General features: G+C 48.1%; 1 protein-coding gene across 4 annotated transcripts in view; it reads left to right on the forward strand.

The window, feature by feature from the left end:
* FARP1 (FERM, ARH/RhoGEF and pleckstrin domain protein 1) overlaps window positions 1-23745 on the forward strand; it is a 288920-nt gene that overhangs the window by 248862 nt on the left and 16313 nt on the right. For all 4 annotated transcript variants that reach the window (XM_070520054.1, XM_044779783.2, XM_044779785.2 and 1 more), the window contains 3 exons: window positions 14420-14501; window positions 19959-20196; window positions 23517-23647. In XM_070520054.1, the coding sequence (XP_070376155.1) occupies window positions 14420-14501; window positions 19959-20196; window positions 23517-23647 (451 nt within the window). The remainder of the gene's footprint in view (window positions 1-14419; window positions 14502-19958; window positions 20197-23516; window positions 23648-23745) is intronic.

The raw sequence follows: 23745 nt of genomic DNA on the forward strand, positions 1-23745 counted from the left end.
TCCATGGCCCTTGCAGAGCCTCATTTCCTCATCTGAAAGGTGTGGATGGAGCACAGTCCCCACCTCATGGGGCTGTTACACAAACAAATGACATGCTGTTTGTAAAGGGCTTAGCGTTCTGCCCCACACATGGAAAGGGGGGAAAGCTGATCTATTTTTTATGTAAACTTTTTGTTTTGAAATAATTTTAGATTTAGAGAAAAGATGCCATGACAGTAGAGTTTCTGCACACTCCTCACCCATTCCCTTCCCCTAATATCAACTTCTTACATCACTGTGCACACTCGTCAAAACTAAGAAACCAACATGGGTGTGTTGCTGTCAACTAAACTCCAGACTTTATTCAGTGATAATATTTTAAGTTATTCTTGTTAATGGAAAGAAATCTAAAGTTTACTGTACATCTAAAAGTACCCAAAATTTGGTACTTAAATGACGCAGCTACCACGCTTTTCCTTTGCAGTCCTACACTAGGTTGTCCTACGCTTCCATCAATAGTGGGAACTTATAGGGCAGAAACATTACCAGGAAGTTTTCCTGCATGGTTAGGCTGAACCCTGGCTCAGTAAACACACCTGCCCCGATCCAAATGTTGTGTTCTCCTAGGTAAACACAACTGAGAGGAGGCTGGACCGTTTCATCCGGGCCAAAGCCCAAGTTACCTTGTTTCTTCAAAAACAAGGAAACAGGTCTGGTGACTTCGGAAAACACGAAGAATGCTTTTCCTCTTGAAAGCAAGGCTGTTTCACTCAGCTGTTCAAAGGCATTCAGAGAAAGCCACTGACAGCCTTTGGCGTTCAGTCAGAAGTCCCAGATTCCAGCCCTGGAATGACTGGCAGTCGCTGAGCACAAACTGGCCGAGTCCTTCCCCAGAGATGGATGAAGAAGATGCGCTCTGGGACAGTATGCCTTGGCGGATTCTGCAGTGTACAAAACTCAGCTTACAGCTGGCAGGGAGCCAGGATCCAGGGAAGTCATGCAGCCAGGTACTCGGGATAAGCTGTGGGCACACGGTTTTCAAGAAGGATCAGGTGCATCTTTTAGAAGAAACCTGAGATAGAGTCACTTGGAAGGAGGGCAGAAGTCTAGCTGCGAGGACAGGAAAGACTGGATGTCGAGATGTCAGTGAGCAGACAACTCAGGGCTCACGGGACACAGGAGAAGGGAAGAGGAGCCCCCTGGAGCTTTGAGCCTGGTTAACAGGGAGGATGGTCATGAAATTAAAGAAGAAAAGACGAAGCAAGTATAATGGAGGGAAGATGAGCTTGCTAGAGGGGCAATAATGAAGTCCTGCAGGCAGCTGGAAACACAGGTCTCACGCTTGGGAAAGAAATCAGGCTCAGGGGTGTAGGTTTGGAAATCATCCACAAAAAGAATCAAACCTTTAAGGAAGAGAATGTTCAGACAAAAGAGAGCCAGGGACAGACTCTTATTGAATACGCTTTTTTGGCGACTTTCCATAAATGTATGGCAGAGCAAAAGCCAGGAAAGGAAATGGAAGAAGCCACCAGAGACTTGAAAAAAGGATGAGAGCAGAGGCTGAGGGTCCCAGAGGAAAGTGTGTCTTGGAGAGTGACGACTGGGAGGACAGAGATGGTTTGAGGCAGTAGTTCCCTGGGGTCAGAGGGCAGGCTCAAAATGCTAGGGAGTTCTGCGTGGAGGAGAGACACGAGGAGCGCATCCGTGAGGGACCGGATGTCCATCCGCAGCAGACAGGAGGCTCTTCTCTCAGGCAGCTGATGCTCTTGCAGGTTCTGATTGGGAATTTCAGAGGTGGAGCGGTTTGCCTCACCATGGTGTTCCAGTGGCTGAAGTGGAGCAGACATGACCGACTGGGACAGAAAATTGTTGTGTCACGCCCCGAAAAAGTAGAACAACTTTATAGCAGCACCAGTGAACAATTGTAGAACAAACATGAATAAAGTATTTTTCTCATCACCCTGCTAGCTCTTTGAAGCTTCAAGTCTTTTTGTGGGGTATCATAGGGGTTCCTGAAAAAATTAAATATAGAATTACCATACGATCCAGCAATTCCCCTCCTAAGTATACATGCAAAAGAATTGAATGAAAGGACTCAAACAGACACCTGTACATCAGTGTTCACAGCTGCATTCTTCACAGTAGACAAAAGGTGGAAACAACCTAGATGTCCATTGACACATGAAGGGATAAACAAAATACGTTGTACACACACAATGGAATAGTATTCAGCCTTAAAAAAGAGGGACACCTGCTGAAACATGGACGAACCTTGAGGACATTATGCTCAGTGAAGTAAAAGCCAGGACAATACTCTGTGATTCCAATTGTATGAGGTACCTAGAGTGGTCACACTCACAGAGACAGGAAGTCGAATGTGGTGGCCAGGGGCTGGGGGGCGGTGGACGGGGAGTTAGTGTCTCAGGAGTGTGGAGCTGTAGTTTGGGAAGATGAAAAAGTTCCAGAGATGGATGGTGGCGGTGGTTGCACAACAATGTGAGTGCACTTAATACCACTGAACTGCACACTTAAAAATGGTTAAGACAGTAAGTGCTATGTTATGCATATTTTACCACAATTTTTAAAAAATAGCAAGAAGAAAATTATAGGGAACCCAGTGCTGGATGAGACAAGAGGCTTCAAAACAGCACCTTGCATGTGCAGACCCCCGGCCTTGCGGGTACTCTGCCTGGGGCTCCGCCCAAGTGCTTGCCTGGATTCACTCGTTGCAGCCTCATGGTGGTGGCAGGTGCTAGGAGGCAGGTGTGTTTGCTGATTGACTTGCCTCCACTCTGACCCGGTCAGCCTTCACAGGCAGGCCTTGAAGGGCTATTTGAACTGAAGCCCCCAGTTTAAAGCTAAAATACTTCAGCTGAGAGCTAAGCTCTTACCATCTTATTGATTCAAAATGCTGTGGGGGGCGGGGTCTCCCTTTCCAGGTGTTGTTTCCATCCGAGCGCAGACCTCACAATGCTCACCTTTCCCTTTTTGATCACGTTCCTCATTCCTGGAGGCTCTCTTCATCTCCCATGTTGTTTCTCTTTATTACTCAACAGCTCTGTGAGGTCGTAGGGCTTTCTTTTAAACAGATTGGGCAGTACTAACAGGCTCTTTCCCCCTCTCCAGTGACCCGTAAGGGGCTGTGGTGGGCGATCGTCCCAGTCGGTCGGATGCTGTGCCTCCTCCCGAGGGGAGACCTTGGACGGTAAACTCGGTGCCTCCTCTGGCGTGTGTTTGAGTTGGGGATCCTTATGGGAAATGCTAGAAATGAGGCCTGTGGTTGGACAGCCTGTTTCCGCGAGCTTGCCGCACATCTGAGGTTCCTGTAATCAGGCCTGTTCTGCTCACAGGCCCTGGGGGCTCCCTGCAGTGGCTGCCACCAGGCCTCCCACCCGACACTCCGAAAGGTCGCCAGCTCTGCCTTAAATCCGAAGCAGTTTCTTGTAACATCCTCTCTCAAAAGGGCAGAGTCCCCTTGTGGCTGATGCAGGCCTTCCACCCAGGCCTGCGCACATGCTGTGTTGCACACACGGACACACACCTCTACCCTCCTCTCGACTCACCACCACCGTTCGTCTCTGGATCACCAAGAAGGAGGCATCAGACCCCAGGCACCGTTCTTTTGAAAGGTTGCCAATGGCTGATGGTTGCTGCCACCCAGGGAAGCATGGGCTGGCTTTGCCCATGCAGATAGTTTATATGACACGAAAGCCTTGGTCCCCCCGAAGTTGATATCTGTAGACTATTTCCCACATCCGTGTAAGGAAAGGACCTCATTTCTATACTATTTTGTTGTTGCCCAAGATCAAAATATTTGTAAAGGTTGACTGCGGAGAATCCCCGGGATTATTTCATGGAGTAATCATTCCTGCCCCACGTGCTTTGCCCATAGTTGGATCATTCTTACAGTGCGGAGGTCTCCTGTCCTACCAGAGTACGTTTACCAGGGGCAATGGAACTTTCTTGCTTTCTTTAGAGTAAAATCAGCGGCAGTGCCTTTTCTCGTGGAACATTCTTGTATGACGTATCCCAATGCCTCACAGGCTTTGATGCTCCCGGCGGCTCCCTGGCGTGCCTGCGGTCGTGAATTCCACTGTGAACAGGAAGTTCAGGTTACGACCCTGCATGCCGGGAATCCAGAGTCACTCTTGAATCCAGCAAAGTCAATTACCAGCATTGATTTTTCTGTCTGTAAAATTGAGTCCGCCCAGTTCAGAAGCAGGGATTCCCCCCTCCCTTCTCCCCCTCCACCCTCATCTCACCTTCTCTGAATTCCCTTGATGACTGTTAGCCTTCCCAGATCACCCACCTTCACTTGTCACCTGGAATGTCAGTTCCTTAGCACCTGTCAGCACTCTGCCAAGATGGCAGGTTCCTCCAGGGGCGCCATCTCTGGGCCACTTGGTCTAGATGGGACCTCGGCATGATGTTTGCTTGTTAGAGCAAATGTTGTAAACTGCATCACAACTCTTGCTAAGGCTCATTCTTATTCTGGTTTTAAATCCTTTTGTGCATCATATTCCTCAAAGATTTTGAGACAGTTTACAAATGGAAAACAATATAAGAAAAGGAGAAACAAGGACAACAAAAACCAACTGTCCAATATGTAGCCACTAGCCACTTGTAGCAATTTAAAACAATTTAAGTCAAAAATTTGTTTTCTCAGTAACACTAGCCACATTTCAAGGGCTCGGTAGCCACGTGCGGCTAGTGGCTGCTGTATTGGATAGCAGATATAAAGAACACTTCCATGGTCGCAGGAAGTTCTTTTGGACAGCATTGATCTAAAGACTGAAGAAGGACAGGGACTCATTACCACAAGGAACACAGGGCTGCACACGAGAGCTGCTCAAAATACAAAACGAGTGCATGAGAAGGTCGTAGTTTCCTCCAGGATAAATCTTGAAGAGGAATAAATTTACTTATTGTTGTTTTTCAAAGGCTCCAACGCAGAGGGGGGCCTGGCAAATGAGGGTGGACAGTGCTTATACACTTATAAAATATTCACATGCAAAGTTTGTGTCTTTAATATTAATATTAGATTACCATGAGTGAGCAGTTACTATGTGCAAATCCTTCATGTGCATTATACATTGCAAAGTTGGCATTATTGATCAAAATATAAATGACCACCATGCTTTTCCCACTTGATCTTTAAGAACAGGGGTTGGCAGACTACCCATGGCCGAATCTGGTCTGCCACCTGTGTTCTGCCACCGTGTTTGTTCCTGAAGCGTTATTGGAACCCAGCCCCGCCCACTCTTTACCTGTTGTCTGTGGCTGCTTTTGTGCTGCGTCAGCCGAGTTAAGTAGTTAGGACAGAGCCCAGATGGGCCACAAAGCCTGAAATATTTACTAGCTGGCCCTTTACAGAAAGAACTTCCCCAGGTGCAGGTATTAGGCCCATTTTGTAATTGGGAAAATGAAGCTCAGAGAGGCCACCTCCTTGCCTGCAGCCACGTAGCCCAGAAGTGACGGAGGCACGACTTGAACTGATCTGACCCATAGCTTGTGCCTTTGAAGCTGTGTTGAAACACAGCAGTTTCTCCCTGGAAGGGGGCTGGGAGAGCATCCGCATGGATGCCTCGTTCTTCAGGAGAAAGGGAGAGTGATGCCTGCCCTGGGCCTCACGGCAGGAACCCGCAGAGCCTGTCGAGCACCGGGTCTCAGCTCCTGCCTCCTCTCTTCCCGCTTGTGGCTCGCTCCTGGCTCGGGAAGGTCAGCACAGCTGGTCAAGAGACGCGTCTGCTCTGATCACCCTTCTGGGGTGTTTGTTCTCTTGAAAGTGGCAGAAAGCTCAAGGCATCTGCTCAACAGTGGTCCTGTGGCAACTTTGTCTGCAGAAGTATCACTTTTAGGTCTAAAACCTGAGAAGATGGATTTGAGTTTTTTCAACTCTACCAAGAGAACTTGATATGGCGAGATGACCACTGCCATCACATCGTGATGTGACATCGTGATGGTCACATCAGCAGAGACTTCTATAGAATCTGGCCTTGCCGCTTGCCCGTGGAGCCTGTCTGCCCCAAGTCACCACAATAAAAACAACAGCAGCAATGAAGATCATCCCCGCCGGGCACTGTTCCCGGCACATCACACCTGTTACCTTGTTTAATGCTCACAACACCGAGGGGCAGGTGCAGATGAGGAAACTGAGGCACGGCAGCTGAAGTCACCTGCCCAGGGTTGCAGAGTTAATACTGAGCTTGAACCCATGCAGCGTGGCTTCCGAGTCCTTGCTATCCTCACCTCACTCTGCTGCCTCTAAGCTTCCCGTTTGGTTTTCTGACACGGCCCACTGCCCTCTCCCTGGGGAATTTCTTCCAGGGCCTTAGTTTTAAAACCTCATGTTCTGACTTTTTGCTGAAGGAACAAGAGGAATAAGAAAAGTCCACCTCCCTCCACGCGCTAACTTTTTCAGACCACGTGGGCTGTTGGACACTACTCTCTTCAACAAGTGTAAACTATTAACTTGGAGTCTCGGGGAAGCTTTTGTGTGTGTTTGTTTTTTAACACATAGTGAGGTCCTAGGAGCTTTTGAGGACCCCTATTTCGTGACTGTTGTCGTTACTTCCCCGTGGTGTCCGGGAAGTCTTGAGCAGAGACATTCATGTATCATGTCATTTAATCTTTAGAAGACCATTAGGTAGATATCATTGTTGTTGTTGTTATTTCCTCACCTTACAGGTGAGAAATGAAGCATAGAGAGGGTAGGTAACCTGGCAGATGTCACACAGCTATTTAAGAGCACAACTGGTTTTTTAAAACAACCGGTCTGGCTGTCACTCCACCTTTAGTTCTGAAAGCTTTAGGCCTCACCTTTAAAGGGAAAGACCTCCAAGAAGCAGCCTCCTTGCCCTTCATCTGTAACATGAGAACAATTTCCTAGCTCCCAGGGAAGCTCGGCGCTAGTATAATCTAAAATCCTCACGGCCTGCTGACCTCTGCTGCTCATGCCGTGCCTGGCGAGACACAGACACACGGACTGTGTGGACGGGCATGAGGACGGGATGTTCTCTGGTCCTTCCAGTTATACACTTGGGTTTTTGGTGGCAGGCACCATGCCTGCGCTCCAGAACCTTGAACTGTGATCTGTGTGTTTACACTGTCAGTTTGAGACCTTGTAGGGAAGTAAAGAAAAAAAATAGGCCTGGAGTCACACAGACCTTGGTTCAGATCCCAGGTCCTCCCCTGTTCACCACTGTGTGTCCTCGGCCAGTTACTGAACCTTGTGGCGTCAGTTTCTTCACTTGTAAAGTGAGGGTAATGATCTCTTCCCCGTGAGGGAGGGCGAGGAGTTTGGAAAGCCTTTAGCACTGTTTTAGAACGTGGTGGCATTCAACACACAGTAGCTAAACAGCCCCCCGCCCCAACAAAACATTGGCAGCCACCTCCACTCCCCCCACCCCCCACCGTCCACTCTGGCGCTGTCCTGAGAGCTGTGCCGTCCTGAGGAGGACACACCGTCAACCACGAAAGCGCCCAGGCGCTCTTGTTTTTCATTTGTTCATTTGCACAGGGGCCATGCAAATCTTCACGTCAGCAACTTGGCCATGATGATCTTTTGTTTATACAACAAGTAGTTATTGCGTCCCTACTACAGATCGGTCACTCTTCTCAGTGTTCAGTGAACAACACCGGTCATGATTCCCATTCTTTTACAGCCTGGATTCTAGTTACATCCTTCACTCTGCTCTGGGTCAAGGATGCCACCAGACCAGCCTGATGAGATTTGAAAGGGGAGCCTGGGGAGAGCTCAGACGCTCCTGTTCCGGTTTCATCTCATGCCAAGCCAAGAGATCAATGGGTGTCTGACTCTTTCCCAGAACAGAAATCACTGTTCGTATTCTACAGGTGATTAAAAAAAAAATCATAGCTTTAAGACTGGCAATATTTGTGCAATAAAGCACCTTGCATTTCTGCAGTATCTTGTAAAGCATTTTCTCTTAAGTTGTCTCATTCGGCAATCAAAACAGTCTTGTGGAATTATCCCCATCTTTCTCCATATGGAAAATGAGGCTCTGGAATTGCAGTGTAAAGCTCGGTACGAATGCCCCCCATTTCTTACTTTCCCTGGAGCCTGTGAACCTGGGGGCAGGAGAGGTAGCTGTTAACTTTACTTATTCTCTGGTTCTATTGAAATATGGCTAGTGTGGCTGAGGAATTGAATTTTATAATTTCATTTCATTGTAAGTAAAGTTAAAATTTAAATAATCCGTGTGGATACCATATCTGGCAGCACAGTTTTAGAGGCTTAAAGGGGAGGAGCTCAAGTGGAATAAAGATGGTGGCTGCAGTCTTCCTTCCCCATCACGACTGAATGCCCCAGCACAGTCTGTCCTTCTCCATCCACGTCCCTAGAATTCGGAGTCTGTTGGGGTCATTGTCAAAAAGCAAGACTCCACTCCCTGCTTCAGCCAGATTAGGGCTACTTCTCTTGTGTAAAAGCTTTTGTTTGAAGATTTTCATTGGTGCTGTAAATAAGATCGTGCAAAAAAGTTTTAAAATCTCTGCTCTCAAAGTAATTGACAGTGAAACTCATTGGAGACAAGGTACCGTGGTCTGCCTGGAAAGCAGCCTGGAAGAGAACACAGTGGAAGGAAAATTGGAAGGATGTTAGGACAAGATATGTGTTATGGGTGAACCATGAGGGAGAATCGCTTGTATGCTTATTTATTTAAGTTTATTTAAAATTTAAAATTTTATGTTTGTTTGTTTCAAAGGCAAGAAAGACACTTCAAGGTCACTGTGAGCTTCCACTGTATTCTACCCCCAGCCAGCTTTCCACTGTCCACCTAGGGTTCCAGGAACGATGGTCATTGGTGATTGTTTCCTTTTAACACATAAGTAGAGTTGCATGTTCTCAAGCATATGTGGAAGCTAGTTTTTCTTTATCAGCCTTATTCCTGACTCTAAAGCCCACTGTGCTTTGAGAGCAAGCTGCTTACCTTAAAGAAAATGAAAAAGATGTTTCTAGTTGCCTGAATCGCTGGTGGCCTCTGCTGGAAAACACTTGAGAGCAAGTATTCTCGAGGTCTCTGATGAGTTAAAAATGGCTCTTCTCTTCTGCGTTTTAATATGTGGCCGTTAACAAGACTGAACACAGGTAATGATATCGGGTCTCATCCGGGTGCTATCAAGCCTGCCTCTGAGTGGGTTGTAACTTTTCCTCCTCTTATTAAACTGGATCTGGTGTTAAACCTCAGAAGAAGAAAGGCCATAGCTCTAAGCAACCCAGGAGTGTAATTGATGGGCATGAGATGGCTGAGGACATGAGGCACCTATTTTCCGCTGGTGCCAATGGATGGGATGAATCCCTGACCTGTAGCAGCCGGAGGGACACCCGCGTGCCCCTGGCCCAGTGAGGACGCCTCTTGCACAAACATCTTACCCACCAGTGGAGATGTGAATTATGTTCAAATTAATAGGATTTTCCCCTCCGGGGAGTTCAAAGGATATTGAAATCCATCAAAAGATATTGAAATCCATATATATTACATGTGGCTAATATATATTTTTTATATTAATAAAATCTAATACTCTGGCTCATTTGTTTGCTTTTTGAACCCAGCCGTCATCCCCAGCCCACATAATAGTGGAAGATTTGTCTTTACTCATTTACTCATTTTATTTACCTAGATACATAAGCACTCATAATGACAGACTTTTTTTTTCATTTAGAATCATAGAAACCACAAGGGATAGTAAGAATAAGGATGTGGTGTTTGTTTTGCAAATAAGGCCTAAAAATAAGGCTTTACAAAGTGAAATATGTTTCCCCGGGTCAGAGAGCAGCCAGACACAGAGGCGGAGGAAGAGTCAGCCCACTAGCTCCGAGCTGGCTTTTGAGTTTTATTCTAAGACAGTGATCCTTCATTTTGTTGCGAGAAGAAGGGGAGGGCTGAGTGTCTAATGAACATGCTTGGATTAATCCTGGGCTACTTGATGAGCCTGACGTGTCAGTCTCTGCCTGTGTTCCCGGTAAAGAATCTCCTCCAACACTTGACTGAAGCCAGGCCTGTCCCGCTCTCTGGAAAACAGCCTCTCAGAGGGCGCTGGCACCCTAGGGTGGGATAATTGGGGATTGTATCGCCAGCAAGGTCATCGGCGTGCTGCAAACTCTGTTTGTTCTGGAGTTCCACGTGGACATGATGTTGAGCCTTGGGTTGGGGGTGTGAAGGGGGAGCAGAGTGGCAGTTTACCCCGCTGGCCTTGCCCCACCTGCACCTGCAGCGGGTGAAAGAGTTTCCTGGTGGTCAGAGTCAGAGCCCCTCCATGCAGGGTCTCCTTCTGCCCCACCTGGATAGACTCACTGTTGGTTGGCCGCCCTCCCATAGAGGGCTGGTCCTCGTTTTCATTTCCTTTTCCTCCTCTCTTCTCCCTCTGTCTGCTGCTGAGTTACTGACCAGCTCGTGTAGCGGTGAATGGAGTGTTTACATAGAGTCCAGAAGACTCAGAGATTCTGGGGGGGGGGTGTGTGTGTGTGTGTGTGTTCAACCCTGTGCGGGATACGTGTAATTGCTCCTTGAGTGCACGAATCCTGGTGCATGGGTCAGTATTGAGCATCTAGCAGGCCTCTCAGTACATGGTTTTCTGAAGTGAAATTGTCAAAAGACTTTTCAGCTTTGTGGCCGTGCAGTGATTACGCAGACAGCAAGTATGTGGCCCTGTCTTCCAAACAAGGACCCTTTTCTTGTGAGGTTAACATCCGGAGGATGTTCCGGAAGAGCTGTAATTACTTTTTCATATTCTTGATAATAAAATGACCTTTAGCTCTTCATAATAAAGCAAATGCTTTGGACTTGTAGATTTGGTGGCATCAACATGTAAAGGAAATAAAAACAGGATGGTATTTGTATACAAGGCAGAGGAGTTTCGGGTCTTGCCCCCATCCCTGCGGATTGACTGCATGTTCTGGAACCAGCAGGGCTGGGACTTCCTGTGCTCTGTGGTGGGGAGGGGACGGGAGGGGGCAGAATTGTCTGTACTGGTGTGTTGGCTTCAGAGGCCCCAGCCTGGTGTCACCACACGTCCTAGAGCTGGCCCCATTTGAAATGTATCAATATCAGTGTCTTCCCTGCAGCATGGGAGCTGGTGATACCCAGAGCAGTTCCTAAAATGAAAGTAAAGACACTGAAGACAGAGAAACAGGGCTCTGCTAGCAAGCCGACACAGGAAGAATGTCCCCTTGAGTTTGGGGCTTTAACATCTGTGCACTTTCTCTTAATAAACACTTGGCAAAAGAAGAAAGGAAGTGAAGTCAGTGGAGTTTGGCTTCCACCTCCGCTCTCCGCCCCCTGCTCCGGCGTCTGCTTTCCAGCGCTTCACTTTCTCTTGGGCTGGGCTGCTGTCAGTGAGAGGGAAGAGATTGCTCCTTATAAATGGAAGCTAGAGACCCCCATTCGTCCCCTTGCCCATCCAATCCAGAGGACTCTCGCTAAAATATCTTGTCCTATGAATTAACTAAAGACATTTCTTATGTGCGTTGTCAAATGGCATGTCCACTTGAAGGTTTTCGGTTCAATTATCTGAGTTCCAGATAACAGCTACGTATCCACAAATCAAGTTTAAACGGTGTCTCACCTCCTTTTATTGGTGTGTGGCGTTTAGTCAAAATCAGGCCATTCTGGCTCAGGTAGTTGGCTCCTCCTTTGTTGTTCAGGTGTGGGGCGGGGGTGGAGAGAGGGAAGGAGAACTTTCCAGCTCTTTAAGGAGCCTTGTGTGGTGGTGAAGGTGCAGTAGGGCAGTTGGTTCTAAATAGGAGAAAGCCTACAGTTCAGGCTGGAGCTCCTTTTTGCTCCAAGTGTGTAAGGAGAAGAGCAGCTAGTAACTTCTCAACCAAACCCAGTCACACTTCAGGATCAACGGAATGGCCACTGTTGAATTTCTCAAGAGTAATTTCATTAATAACCATCTGCCAGAAATCCAGAGATGCCTCAGCCCGCAGCTCATGGGGTGGAGTAACATGTGGTGATTAGCATCAGGCCGAGGACTGTCTCCAAAGCAGAGCCTGGACCTAGGTCAGATGCTTGAGTATTCTCCAGTGACCCCGTTTTGGGGGAGAATTTGATCAGATGCGTGGGGATACGGGAGTCACACAAGTAGGGATAACTGAGGTTCCTAGCTTGAGGCTGGGGCAGAGCAGGTACCTCATTGAGGAAGGAAGTGGAGGCAGGGGATTGGGTTTTGGCAACAAGGTAATTAACTGTGTGGAACCTCTTGAGTTTGAGATGCCTGGGCTGTCTTTCACATAGAGCCCTCTGGAAGGTATGAGAAACACAGTGCCCAGGTCAGTAGCTACAGAGAACATTTGGGTATAGGTTTGGCATCCTGAGTTGAAACCATGGGAATAGAAGGGATAAAAATAGGGGAAAAGGAGAAAGTGAAAAGAGAAGATAACCACCCATGGATTCCCAAGGAACAGACATCTTGGGAGTAGCCTGAAGAGGTGGGCTTGGCAAAGAGGACAGAGGAACTGACTCGAGAGAAAGCAAGGGCCTAGAGAGAAAGGCTTCCGGAAGCCGGAGAGCAGAGGGCCAGGAAGTTTGGGGCCTACTAGCCAGAGAGGCTTAATAGAAGCAGGAGTGATAATTGGGTAGCTTAGGTAATTGAGGAGTTAATGGTAATCTTCCACAGAACACTTTCAGGGGGTGCTGAGGATAGAATCCATATTTTAATTAGAAGAGAAGTGAGTAGTAATTAAGGCGATCTGCCAACAATGTTTGTTTTGGCAGGTAAGAGAAAGCAGAAGGATTGAGGAATGAATTCTGTGTCAGGGTGGAAGAGAACGGAATAGAATAAAGACAGACAGAGCCTGGAGGGGCTGGTGCAGATCCAGGAAGGGGTTGGGGGCATAATGGGAGCTCTCCTTTCATTTTAGAGAAGCTTGAATCACCTCACAGGGCTGGGCGCTCTGGCTCCCTGTGATGGCAGTCACAGTGCACACCTAGTTAGGACCAGTGCAATAAAGCGGGTCGTTCACTGCTCACTGTGGGTGGGAAGCCAGGAGCACAAGTGAGCAACCAGCCCCTGTTTCTACCTGCCCTGGCTTTTCTACCCCCTGGGTTTGCTTCGCTGATTGTGTGCCTTGTTCCCTGCCCTCCTCTCCCCATCTCAAGATCCTTGACGAGTCAGAGACTGAGTCAGCAGTTCTGGAAGGCTCTGAATGCTCAGTGCCGCTTCTGCTGAGGTGGCAGTCGTTTCTGTCCTTGCTGGAGGCGCATTAGTGATGGAGTCTGTGGGGTGTAAATCACGGCCCCTTCTGACTCGGGGTGCAGGTGTTTATTCCACTCCGAACACCTCTCACTTCCAACTGGAAGCCTCATGCCCAGATTTTTACATTTTTAATTCATCCGTTTCATTTAAGTTGGCTTCTAGCTATCCGGAACAGTTGGTTTGAAGATATTAGCCAGGTTTGTCATTGAAAATCGTGTTTTGATTGTCTCTGGGAAATCCTTTTCTCATCAATGGGTAAATTCACAGATATGCACTGGCATTGTCTTTAGGAGTGTAGACCAGACTCCTGGGCTCACGTAGAGGCTCCCAATCTCATGGTAACTGACTTTAGACAAGTTGTGTAGTTTCTTTGTGCCTCAGTTTCTTTAGCTGTTTAATGGAGGTGATAGTGGTACCTGCCTCATAAGGCTGCCATGAGGATTAGATGGGTCAGCGCCTATAGGGTGCCCAGCACGGTGGACAGTACTCAGTAAGTACGAGCTACCATTATTATTTTTCTCTCTGCTGTTTAAGCCCCTGGATTATCAACATCGGCTAAAGCACTGAATATATACCCAAATTCTCCACTGAAAATGCCCACATCTTTGTCATCTGTCACCCAGCATGTTGGTGGGGGGGGCCCTGGCCCCTCCCTTCCCCCCTCTGTACCTGGGACACCCGTCCTGCCCTCTTCTGGGTTAATTTCCCCCATTCTCTCCTCCATGCATGAGCCTCCTGCACTTTCTCAATTGTATTTTTCACTTCCTGAGGGCTTTTCACACAACTCTGTCTGCTTCAGGCTAAGGGCTCTTGGGAACAGAAACCTCGATCTGGAGGCTGTCTTGCTTTTTACAAGTGCCTATTAGTCTCAATCCGCGGGATAGAATCCATTTCATGAGCTAGTTACTGCAAGTGATCTCCACGCTGTTCTAACCACACCAAGATCACCCAAGTGTGGGTGGAAAAAAAGTAAAAGGAGACCGAATGAAAATCATCAGAAAATGGCCTCTTTCAAAGCACAGGCGGAATTCTTTGTCTGCAGAATGACTGGGGTGATTTCAAAGTCTTCTTCCAGGGCCAACATTCCGTGACACCCAGAGAAGGGAGAGGTACAAAGAGGCGACTGGAAAGGAAGACGTAAGGTTGATATTGTGTGATCTGGGCCAGGACGTTTTCCGGAACGTTTTCACGGCTAATGCTTTGGTTTCCAATCCTTTGCTCTCAGGGAAGGCCGCTCTAATGCCCACATCAGAGGAGATCACCAAAGAATCGGAGATGTCATGCTGAAGAACATTCAGGGCATGAAGGTGAGCTGCCTCGGGACTCGGCCGAGCGAGTTCCCTGGGGAAACAGCACTGGGGCTGCTGGAGGCTTTGGCCGCAGTCCCTGTCCGGGACCCCGCGGCCTGGTCCGACAGTCTGCTCGGGGTAAACCGTCCCGTCCTTCCGAGGTAATTTTATTTGGAACATAACGGACAATCCAGTCACCTTGGGGGAAGCACTCTTAGTATTTTTTCTCTTCAAAAGCTCTGTGTTGTAACCAAAACAAAGGTATTTTGTGTGAATAAGTCATTCAAAACTTGCTTTAAAAATTTTGTAGACATACATTGTTTGGTCGAATAAATCTTTCACGTTTAGTCAGTTACTTTGGTTTCTTGTAAGCGTAACAAAAATAGATTTTTTTGGATTCAGATGTATTTAGGAATTCCAGTCAATTCTATGACTTTAAGACAGCGTACAGGGCAGATATATTTTTAACCATCCAGCAATATCTACAACGACACAAAAGAGTGAAAATATACCCAAAGAGTCAGTACATTTGAAACCAATATTCCCATTTTTGAAATCTGCCCCTCTCTTGCATCTGAAATTTTTGTTTTTGCATTTTCATTTTAATCCATTAATAATTCCTTTAATATAGAATGTTTTAATTCACACAATTTATCTTCTGAATACAAATACGTCCGTATTTGCATTGTAAAGCAATCTTCCTGTATCTCGACTGCACGGAGCCTATCTAATAACCTTAACTAACAACTAAGAGCTAATAACCTCCTAAAGAAAGCCAGTTGTTTGTCTTGCCACCGTTTCGGTCCGTCCAGCCATCCCTCTGTCCATCGGCCCATCCAGTACGCCTACTACACAGGAGGCACGCACAGAGTCAAAGTTAGTGTAGGGATTTGGATTAATTCCCAAGAATCTTGCTAAGTTGTTTAGTGTTTAATTTTTTCCCCTTAGAATTAGATATCTCATGAGGTCGGACAATGGGAGGAGGGTGCATGGAAAAGATAGCATCTGAAGCTCCTCAGGAGACTTCCTGTTTCTCTGAACAAAGATCAAGATGTTATTTAACAGACCCCGAGCTGTTGCTCACTTTTTCACAGTATTCAAAAAGCAGCACCCCCATCTTTGGGCAATATCAGAGAGGCCGTGGAAGCCACTGGGTTGCAGAATTCTGTGCAAAAAAAAGAAAAGCAAGAATTATCTAAGATGTTCCAGAAATCTGGTATTTTTTTAATGCCATAAGTAAGGTTGATGCACAAAACTCAAATGTGGCACAACAGACATCTTTTCACTTTCCATGGTGTTTGTTTTAATTAATATATTTTGTTTTGTTAGAGCAAGTTTAAGTTTACAGAAAAATTGAGCAGAAATCTACACAGAGAGTTCCCATGTTCTCACACACACCCACCCCACCCCCACCCCCGCTGTCCCCTATTAACGTTAACATTGGTGCGGTACATGTGTTACAACTGAGCAACCAATACTGATACATTGTTATTAATTAAATCCATAGTTTACATTAGGACTTACTCTTTGTGTCCTCCTTTCTGTCAGTTTTACCAAGTGCATGCTCTCATGTACCCACCATGACAGTATCCTCGAGGTTATCCTCACTGCCCTGAAAATCCTGCGTGCTCTGCCTGGTCATGCCTCTCCTGCCCCCAGCCCCTGGCAACCACTAATCTTTTACTGTCTCCATAGTTTTGTCTTTTCCAGAATATCATATAGTTGGAATCACACAGCGTGTAGCATTTTCAGACTGGCTTCTTTCACTCGTTAAAAATATCCTTTCTTCTCTCTTCTAGAACATGTTTTTGTTACTGTTGTCCTTCCCAATCTTCTTCCTCAGAGCAAGCCTTTTTTCCCATGTTCTGGACTTTTTCTCAGTCAGTTTGGTTTTTTACCTTTTCTCACAGCGCTCCTTTTATCTGCAGGGCGGTGCCGGCTGCCGTCTGTGCTTCCTGCCTCCAAGGAGGCTTGGACTCTGGGGACAGCAGCAGAGACCTGCCAGCTCATTCCCCGCCCCCTAGAGCTCTCCTGTTACCAGCTTTCCTTTGTGGCTCTCCCACAGAGAGCTGACATTCACTACACGTCCGCCTTCCTCTCCGATTACCTAGCACCTAAGATTTCCGCTCACAGCCATTCTTTCTCCTCGGTCTAGTGAGTTGGCATTTTTGCATTTAGTCAGCTTCTTTGGCTGTGCTGGCATTTTAGTTATTATGCTGATGCCACGAGCGTTTATAGCGTGGAGCTCTGTGCAAGCAAAATAAAAATAGATGCAGAGGCTCAGAGAGCTACTACTGGCAGCCTTTTAAAGAAATTGTTTAGGTGGTTTTTCTATTGTGGCTGTTATCGTTGGTTTTAAAGAATTTTTATGAAGTGTGGAGGGGAGCTTCAGAAGGCTCTGGAGATGTAGAAGTCCAGGTTAGCACTTTTGCCCAAAATGCTTGGGATGATATGCAGCTTGCAGCGTCTTTCATGCCTCCCCCCCAACCCCAACACGCACCTGTGCATTTACCTGCATTTGCAGGGACTTAGAGGGGCTCAGCAGGGATGCTGTCATTAGCTTCAGCTGGACTGGCTGCTCCCAGACCCTCCACTCCTGACCAAGGGAGCTGGGCCGGGCCTCCAGTCCCCTCCCGAAAGTCAGAAATACCCAAGTCCTGATCTCTAGCTCAGGCTGTGAACTCCCAACTGGAAGCATCTGCCCAGATGCACAAAGGCCATGGAAAAGGACACCCCTGCCTTTCATCTTAACCCTTCACCTGCCATCCAGGCTGGGACCTTTCCCGCTGAGCCGGCTGTCTCTCCAAACCTCCCCGTCCACACCCCCTCTCCTTCTTAAACTCGGACCACATTACTCCGTCTGGCTCTCAGCTTTCTCTCTGCTGGATGACTCGACCAGCTTCCTGATGAGTCTCCAGGCCTCCCATCAAGCTGTCCTCTCATCCACCAGACTACCTAGGCTCAAGACCCCCCGGTCCCTCTGTGGTCCGGAGAATATAGTCCAAATCTAAGCCTGGTGAAGAAAGCCTTCACACTCTAGCCCAGACAATCGCTCCAGGCTCCTTCTCTTCACATTCTGCTCTGCACTCCAGCCACCATGAACTCACCTCCCCAGGTGCTCAGGTCCTCACAATGCTCCTGCCTCAGCTGGGTGCATGCATTGGTTCGTTTGCTCACTAACGCATGCAAGCAACAGACATTTATTGAGCACCTACTGTGTATATCAGGCCCTGAGGATATAGTGACATGGCAGTCTCTCTCAAAATCAAATAGGGGACTGCACGTGTGGTAACATTGCCTAGAGCTACACACACACACACACACACACACATACACAGGTACTTGCCACACACACACGGGCATGTGTAACTGGTGGAAACTGAATAAACCATGCGGATTGTACCAATGTCAGTTCCCGGCATTGATATTGTGCTATATTTATAGTTATGCAAGATGTTAGCATTAGGGGAGGCTGGGTGAAGGGCGCATAGGACCTCCCTGTACATTTCTTTGTAGCTTCCTATGAATCTATTTTTTAAAAAGCCAATAAAGCCAGCAGGGGAAGCCATGCGATAAGGGCTAAGATGGACAAATTCAGCCTAAGTACAGGAGGATAGAGGAGTCCCTAACAGGGGAGGTGGACTGAGGCTGGGCGGGGGTCCTAGGCTGGGGAGAGTCCCCTGCAGAGGCTCTGGGTGCAAGAGCCTGGCACCTTCGAGTACAGTTGCTCAATGGGTGCCCCTGGGTGAGTAGCAAGAGGCCACAATGGAGGGGTAGGAGGGATTACATCCCAAGGGCCCTATGTGTCTTGCCAAAGACACTGGAGGTAGTCCTGAGACGGTAGGAGCTCTTGTCGTATTCCAAGCAAGAGGGCAGTGTGCTCAGCGGCATTGTAGGAAGTTTGTTTTGGTGGCCGATGCGTGATAAAGTGGAGGGGTGAGGAGTGGAGGCTGAGACCCCATGGAGACACCGTTACAGTGGTGGATGGCACAAGGCCGAAAGGAGGGCAGTGACCGTGGGGATGAAGACGGGAACAGGTTTGACGTTCTTAGGAGGTAGAATTGGTAGGACTTGGTGAAGGATTCAAAACGAGGGAATCTGGAATGTTCTCCAGGTTTTTCTGTCCTGAGTAACTGGCTGGTGGTGGCACCGATCCTGAGGTCAGAGAATGGTGGGGCGGCTCCAGGCGAGGTGCTGGCCGCTGTGTTGCAAGCTCTTTACGGAGCAGAGATGTCGGGACTGGGGGTCTAGGTGAGGGAGTCAGCAGGGCACAGACAGTGGGCCCAGTCCTGGGGAGCGAGGCCTGAGGACGACGCCTGCCGTTCTCTTGTCTGGGGTGTCCTCATTCCCCCCACTTACCCCATCTGTCAGGAACATCCTTCCCTTGCAATTCTTCCCCACCTGCCATGAGGAGTTAACTCTCCCTTTAATGCTCTATCATCAGACTTCTTACCCTGCACCTGTTTCCACTACGGCCTGTTAAAGGAAAAAAATATTCGATGGCACTTGTTAAAGATGAAGCCGACTTCATTCAGGCCCACGTGCTAGTGTGGGGACCACTGCGATGGGATTTTACAGAGGGAGAGTCAGATTGGACTCGACTCTGAATACAGCCTGGGCAAGTGGGAATTTATAGGCAAGGAACAGGGCGGGGGTCGGAGGGTGGAAAATTACTAAGAGGGAACGTCAGAGGGGGAGGGGGGTTCTGGCAGAACCAACCTAACAAGATTCTTTGCTGAAGGCGGGCCGGTGTGATCAGCCCTCATGGGGGATGGCGAGAGATGAGGGACCCAGTGTGAAGGGTGCCCGGATCCAGGGTAGGGGGTTCTGTTTAAACAGATTTAGCAGGATTCTTGCTAATACTGGATTTTACAAGGAGGTAAAGCACACAGAAGGGCCTGGGAAAAGGTTCAGGAGCCTGACAAAAGTTTGATTAATCAAAGGATCTTTATCAGACGCCAGTAAAGTAGGAACCATGTCTAATTCTCCTCCAGCTCCCCCAAATCTAGCAGAGTGGGTGGCCCATGGCAGATAGTTACCGTATGAATGCATGAGGGGAGTCAAACAGAAATATCTATTTTTAACCACATAGCATTTATTGAGTGGCCCTGGTCTATTTGTCGTCTTTCGACATTTAGAGGAAAACCACAGGCCCCCAGAGGAGCTCCTGTTCATTTATTTCCCCTCAGTTTGGCCAGTCTTGTTTTTAACAGAACATTTACACCTCAAATATTATATATACATCTCATATTTTATAATCCCTACACATTTTAAACTGTTCAATGCTTACTAGGGCTTTTTATTTCATCCTGAGAATTTCATTTAAATAGTGAAATATGAACTTAAATAAATGTGATGAAATAATGGCAGCGAAGGTGATCTTCATTTCCAAAAATCAGCCTGGGTGGAACGTGTGAGCGTTCAGTTCAGCTGAGCAGGGCCCCCCACCCCACTTGTCTTTCTCCCCACCTCCAGCAACTGGCTGCCCAGCTGTGGAAGCACGGCGAGGCGCTGGAGGCCCTGGAGGCCGGCATCAGGGGCTCGCGGCGGCTGGAGAACTTGTGCAGAGACTTTGAGCTGCAGAAGGTGTGCTACCTGCCGCTCAACACCTTCCTCCTGCGCCCGCTGCACCGGCTCATGCACTACAAGCAGGTCCTGGAGCGCCTGTGCAAGCACCACCCACCCAGCCACATGGACTTCAGGGACTGCCGAGGTGAGCACGCCACCAGACCCAGCCCCGCGGGGAGGGGGCTCTGGGGGAGAGCTCTGTGAGCCTGTTACCTGGGTTTTCATATCAAACAGGCAGCCATGCTTTTCAGTACCTGATGGAATATTTTGTCACCTCTTGATCTTGCCATAAAGAAGGTGATAATGATCGTGATGACCTCTCTTTCCTTCCTCTTCTACATGCATTTCTCCTCTGCTCCTGGGTGGTTTGGTGCAAAGAACCCTCGAGAAACCCCACTTAGAGTCAGCCCCCTCCAGGAAGCTTTCCTCTGCCTACAGGGTTGAAACTCATCACTCCCTCCTTGGACCGGCCACAGAAAATGGCTTGTAATGAATGCTCTGCTGATTGCCGCTGGGCAGTTGTAATGTACCCTTCACCACAATAAGCACTTCACCTGTATTAGCTCTTAATCTTCACGACAAGCCTACCAGGCAGTGGTGAGGTCATTTTACTTATGGGGGCTACTGAGACCAGAGAGGTAAATGACTTGGACCCTAAACCCAGAACCTATGTTCTTGACGGTCCTACTCTACTGTCTGATGATGAGATTACCAACTGCCACTCGCTTAGCACCTGGGACAGTTACTGTGCCAGGTATCTTATTATGTTAACGCCTTTACTCATTGAACGACCCTAGGCGATAGTGTTATCCCATCTTACAGATAAGGAAACTGAGGCTCTGAGGGAGTAAGGACTTGTGTCACTCAGCAAAAGGCCGGAGCTGGTATTCCGGACCACGCTTTCCCACTCTGCCATGCACTGTCTTTTTGAACCTGAGTCACCTGTCTCGTGTTATATGCAGTCTGTTAACGTCTGCACTCTCTGGCCTGGACTGCAAGCTCCTTGAGGGCCAGAGCCCCAGGCCTGTGTCCTCTGCGTTCTCCAGCCAGTCTGTACACGGGGGCCTCCGCAGGTGGCTCTTGACAGGTTACATGAATTTGCACACCTGTTGGTATGTCAAGGCCCATATCTCTTGCTTAAAGTATTGTAAACACATCCCATCTCTTAGGCCACCTGTGTTCTCTTTTTCTAAATGCATTTCTTACTGCTTTACTTAAAACCTTGGTGACACCTGATTCCCTCAGGCTCAAGTCTACGCCCTTCAGGATCTGGCCCCTAACTAGTCTCTCATGCTACAGATATGCACTGAGCACCTGTTGCATACTAGATATACAAGAGAGAATGGAACAAAGTGGCCCCTCCTCGTAGAACCCACTAGTGGGCCCAAATCGGGGCACCTGGGCAGCGAGTGACCTGTGAGAAGGACGTGCCCAGTGCAGCAGGAGTGCGGGCTTCCCACCCAGCCTTCAGGACTCGGGAGAGGCTTTCCGAGGGGGAGGATATCGAAGTTTAGAGCTGAAGTGTAAATGGGAGTTCCTGGACGAGGGGAAGGTGTGGAGGATAGAATTGGGAATAGCACATAAAGAAGTCCAAAGGAGACAGAGACTATAGAACATTCCAGAAAGTAGAGGTTCTGTGTGGCTATAGTGTGAGATGCAGAGACAGCAGCAAAAATGAGGCTGGAACAGTAAGCAGGGACCAGATCCCATGGGGTCTCATAAATGCTCGAGACCTCAATCAGAGAGCAAAGGGCAGACAGGAAGGGTTTTAAGGAGGGGAATGGTGACGTGGGGCTTGTTCTAGAGAAATCACTTGGTTGGTATCTAGAGTATATAGAAAACAAATTCGTTTTTAGAAAGACAACCCAGGAGAAGATTTGGAAGTCATTGAGATGTTGGCAGTTCATGGAAGGGGAACAGAGATGGCTCCTGGCGTGGTTTTGGTTTGCCTTAGACCATCAGTCTTTCAAACAAACCATGCTGCCTCCTGCCTCCCGCCTCGGTATAGTCTATTCCTCCTGCTTGGAATCATCGCCACCACCTCCTTGGCCTTTCCTGGCACAATGCTCCTCCTCCCTTAGGCCTCAGCTTGTACCTGACCCTTGAGGTTGGGTGACCCGCCCACCTACCTGGTCCTGTCGTGTTGGCATTGCCAACACCCTTCCCAGCTCGCAGGACTCACAGCTGTGCAGGTCTATTACCCGGGGGGGGAAGGGACATCTTTGGTTTTGCATGCCAACTTGCCCAGTTTGCATCTTATGATTTTTTTTAAGCAGTCCCCAATGAGAAAAGTCTCTCCTTGACAATTAAATGGCAAAAGTATCTGTTACTTAGCTTAAAACGTAAGGTGGCAGCATTGTCAAAAGGCTGGGAAAATCAAGGTATCTCTGAACATATATTTCCTGAATGTGAGGGATGCAGAGTGCCAAGACCTGTTCCAGGATGCCTGCCCCAGGAGCACACAGGGACCAGGCCGCCATCTTTCTCCTCTTAGAGCCACCTCATTCCCACCCCACTAAGCATTTGGTGCCCAGCAATTGTTGATTGGACTAAATCGACTGGCAGTGTCTGAAGATTGGGCAAGCCCTGGGTTTGTCCCTGTGGCTGAGACAAGAAGCATTCTGTGATAAACCAGGAAGCATTTAATTTGCACCCCCGGGGAGAAAGCAAGGAAAGAAAATGCTTCCCTCCCCAGGCGGAAGTGCTGGGGGAAGGGGGTTTTTAGTGTTCTGAAGACTGAAGTTCAGTTGACAAGTATCTCCTGCTTTCTTGATAGAAATACCTCAATGCTCACCTGCTGTGGATGTGCATGCCACCCAACATGTACTAACTGGGCACTGGCTCCTTTAAATATTAGATGCCGACCAGTCTAGGGCAGCTGTGCCCATGTTGGAAAATGAAGATTAGTTCTGCAGTTATTCTTTGCAACCATCTTGGTAAACACTGTAATTTCCACAGAAGGAAGAACCGAAGTACACTGGAATGCTAGTTACCCCAAAATATCACACTGTCCATTAGATCCTCTTCCAGAAAGATCCCTCCTTTGCCCCAGATTGTTCTGTGGCCAATCTGCTCACTGTGCTCTGGGTTCTTAAGTAACAGGGGAAGGGTAGCAAAATCTTTGCCCTGGGGACAAATTCCAGGCACTCTGAGTCCCCTGCTTCTTGTCCCTGTATGGCAACAAGTGATTCTAGTTGAAGGACAGCTGTATACCTCATAGCTATGAAGGGGGCATTTACATTTTCAAGATGCTTTTGGGAAACTAAAGTAAAGCAGACAAATACATATAGCAAATCACTCGATTTTTATTACTGAGAACTAGCGGTGTTTTCCCTGGAAGGCTGGCTGCTAACCTAGAGCGGTGCTGGAGGATATTACCCTGGAGAGCTGAGCTTAAAGACACTGGGAAAAAAGACCCCTGTCTGCCGTTAATGCTGCAGAGTTTGTGTGTGTTTCCTTCATTAGCTGCTCTGGCAGAGATTACGGAAATGGTGGCACAGCTTCACGGTACGATGATCAAGATGGAGAATTTCCAGAAGCTGCATGAACTCAAGAAAGATTTGATTGGCATCGACAATCTTGTGATTCCAGGAAGGGTAAGCAGCGGGGCTCTCTGTGGGTGTCGGAGGTAAAGCCAGAAAGGCCACATTTAAGCGACTTAAATTTGAACCTTTTGAGTGCGGACACTTCCAAG

Source organism: Equus asinus, chromosome 11 (genome assembly GCF_041296235.1).
Source record: "Equus asinus isolate D_3611 breed Donkey chromosome 11, EquAss-T2T_v2, whole genome shotgun sequence".
Classification (NCBI taxonomy): Eukaryota; Metazoa; Chordata; class Mammalia; order Perissodactyla; family Equidae; genus Equus; species Equus asinus.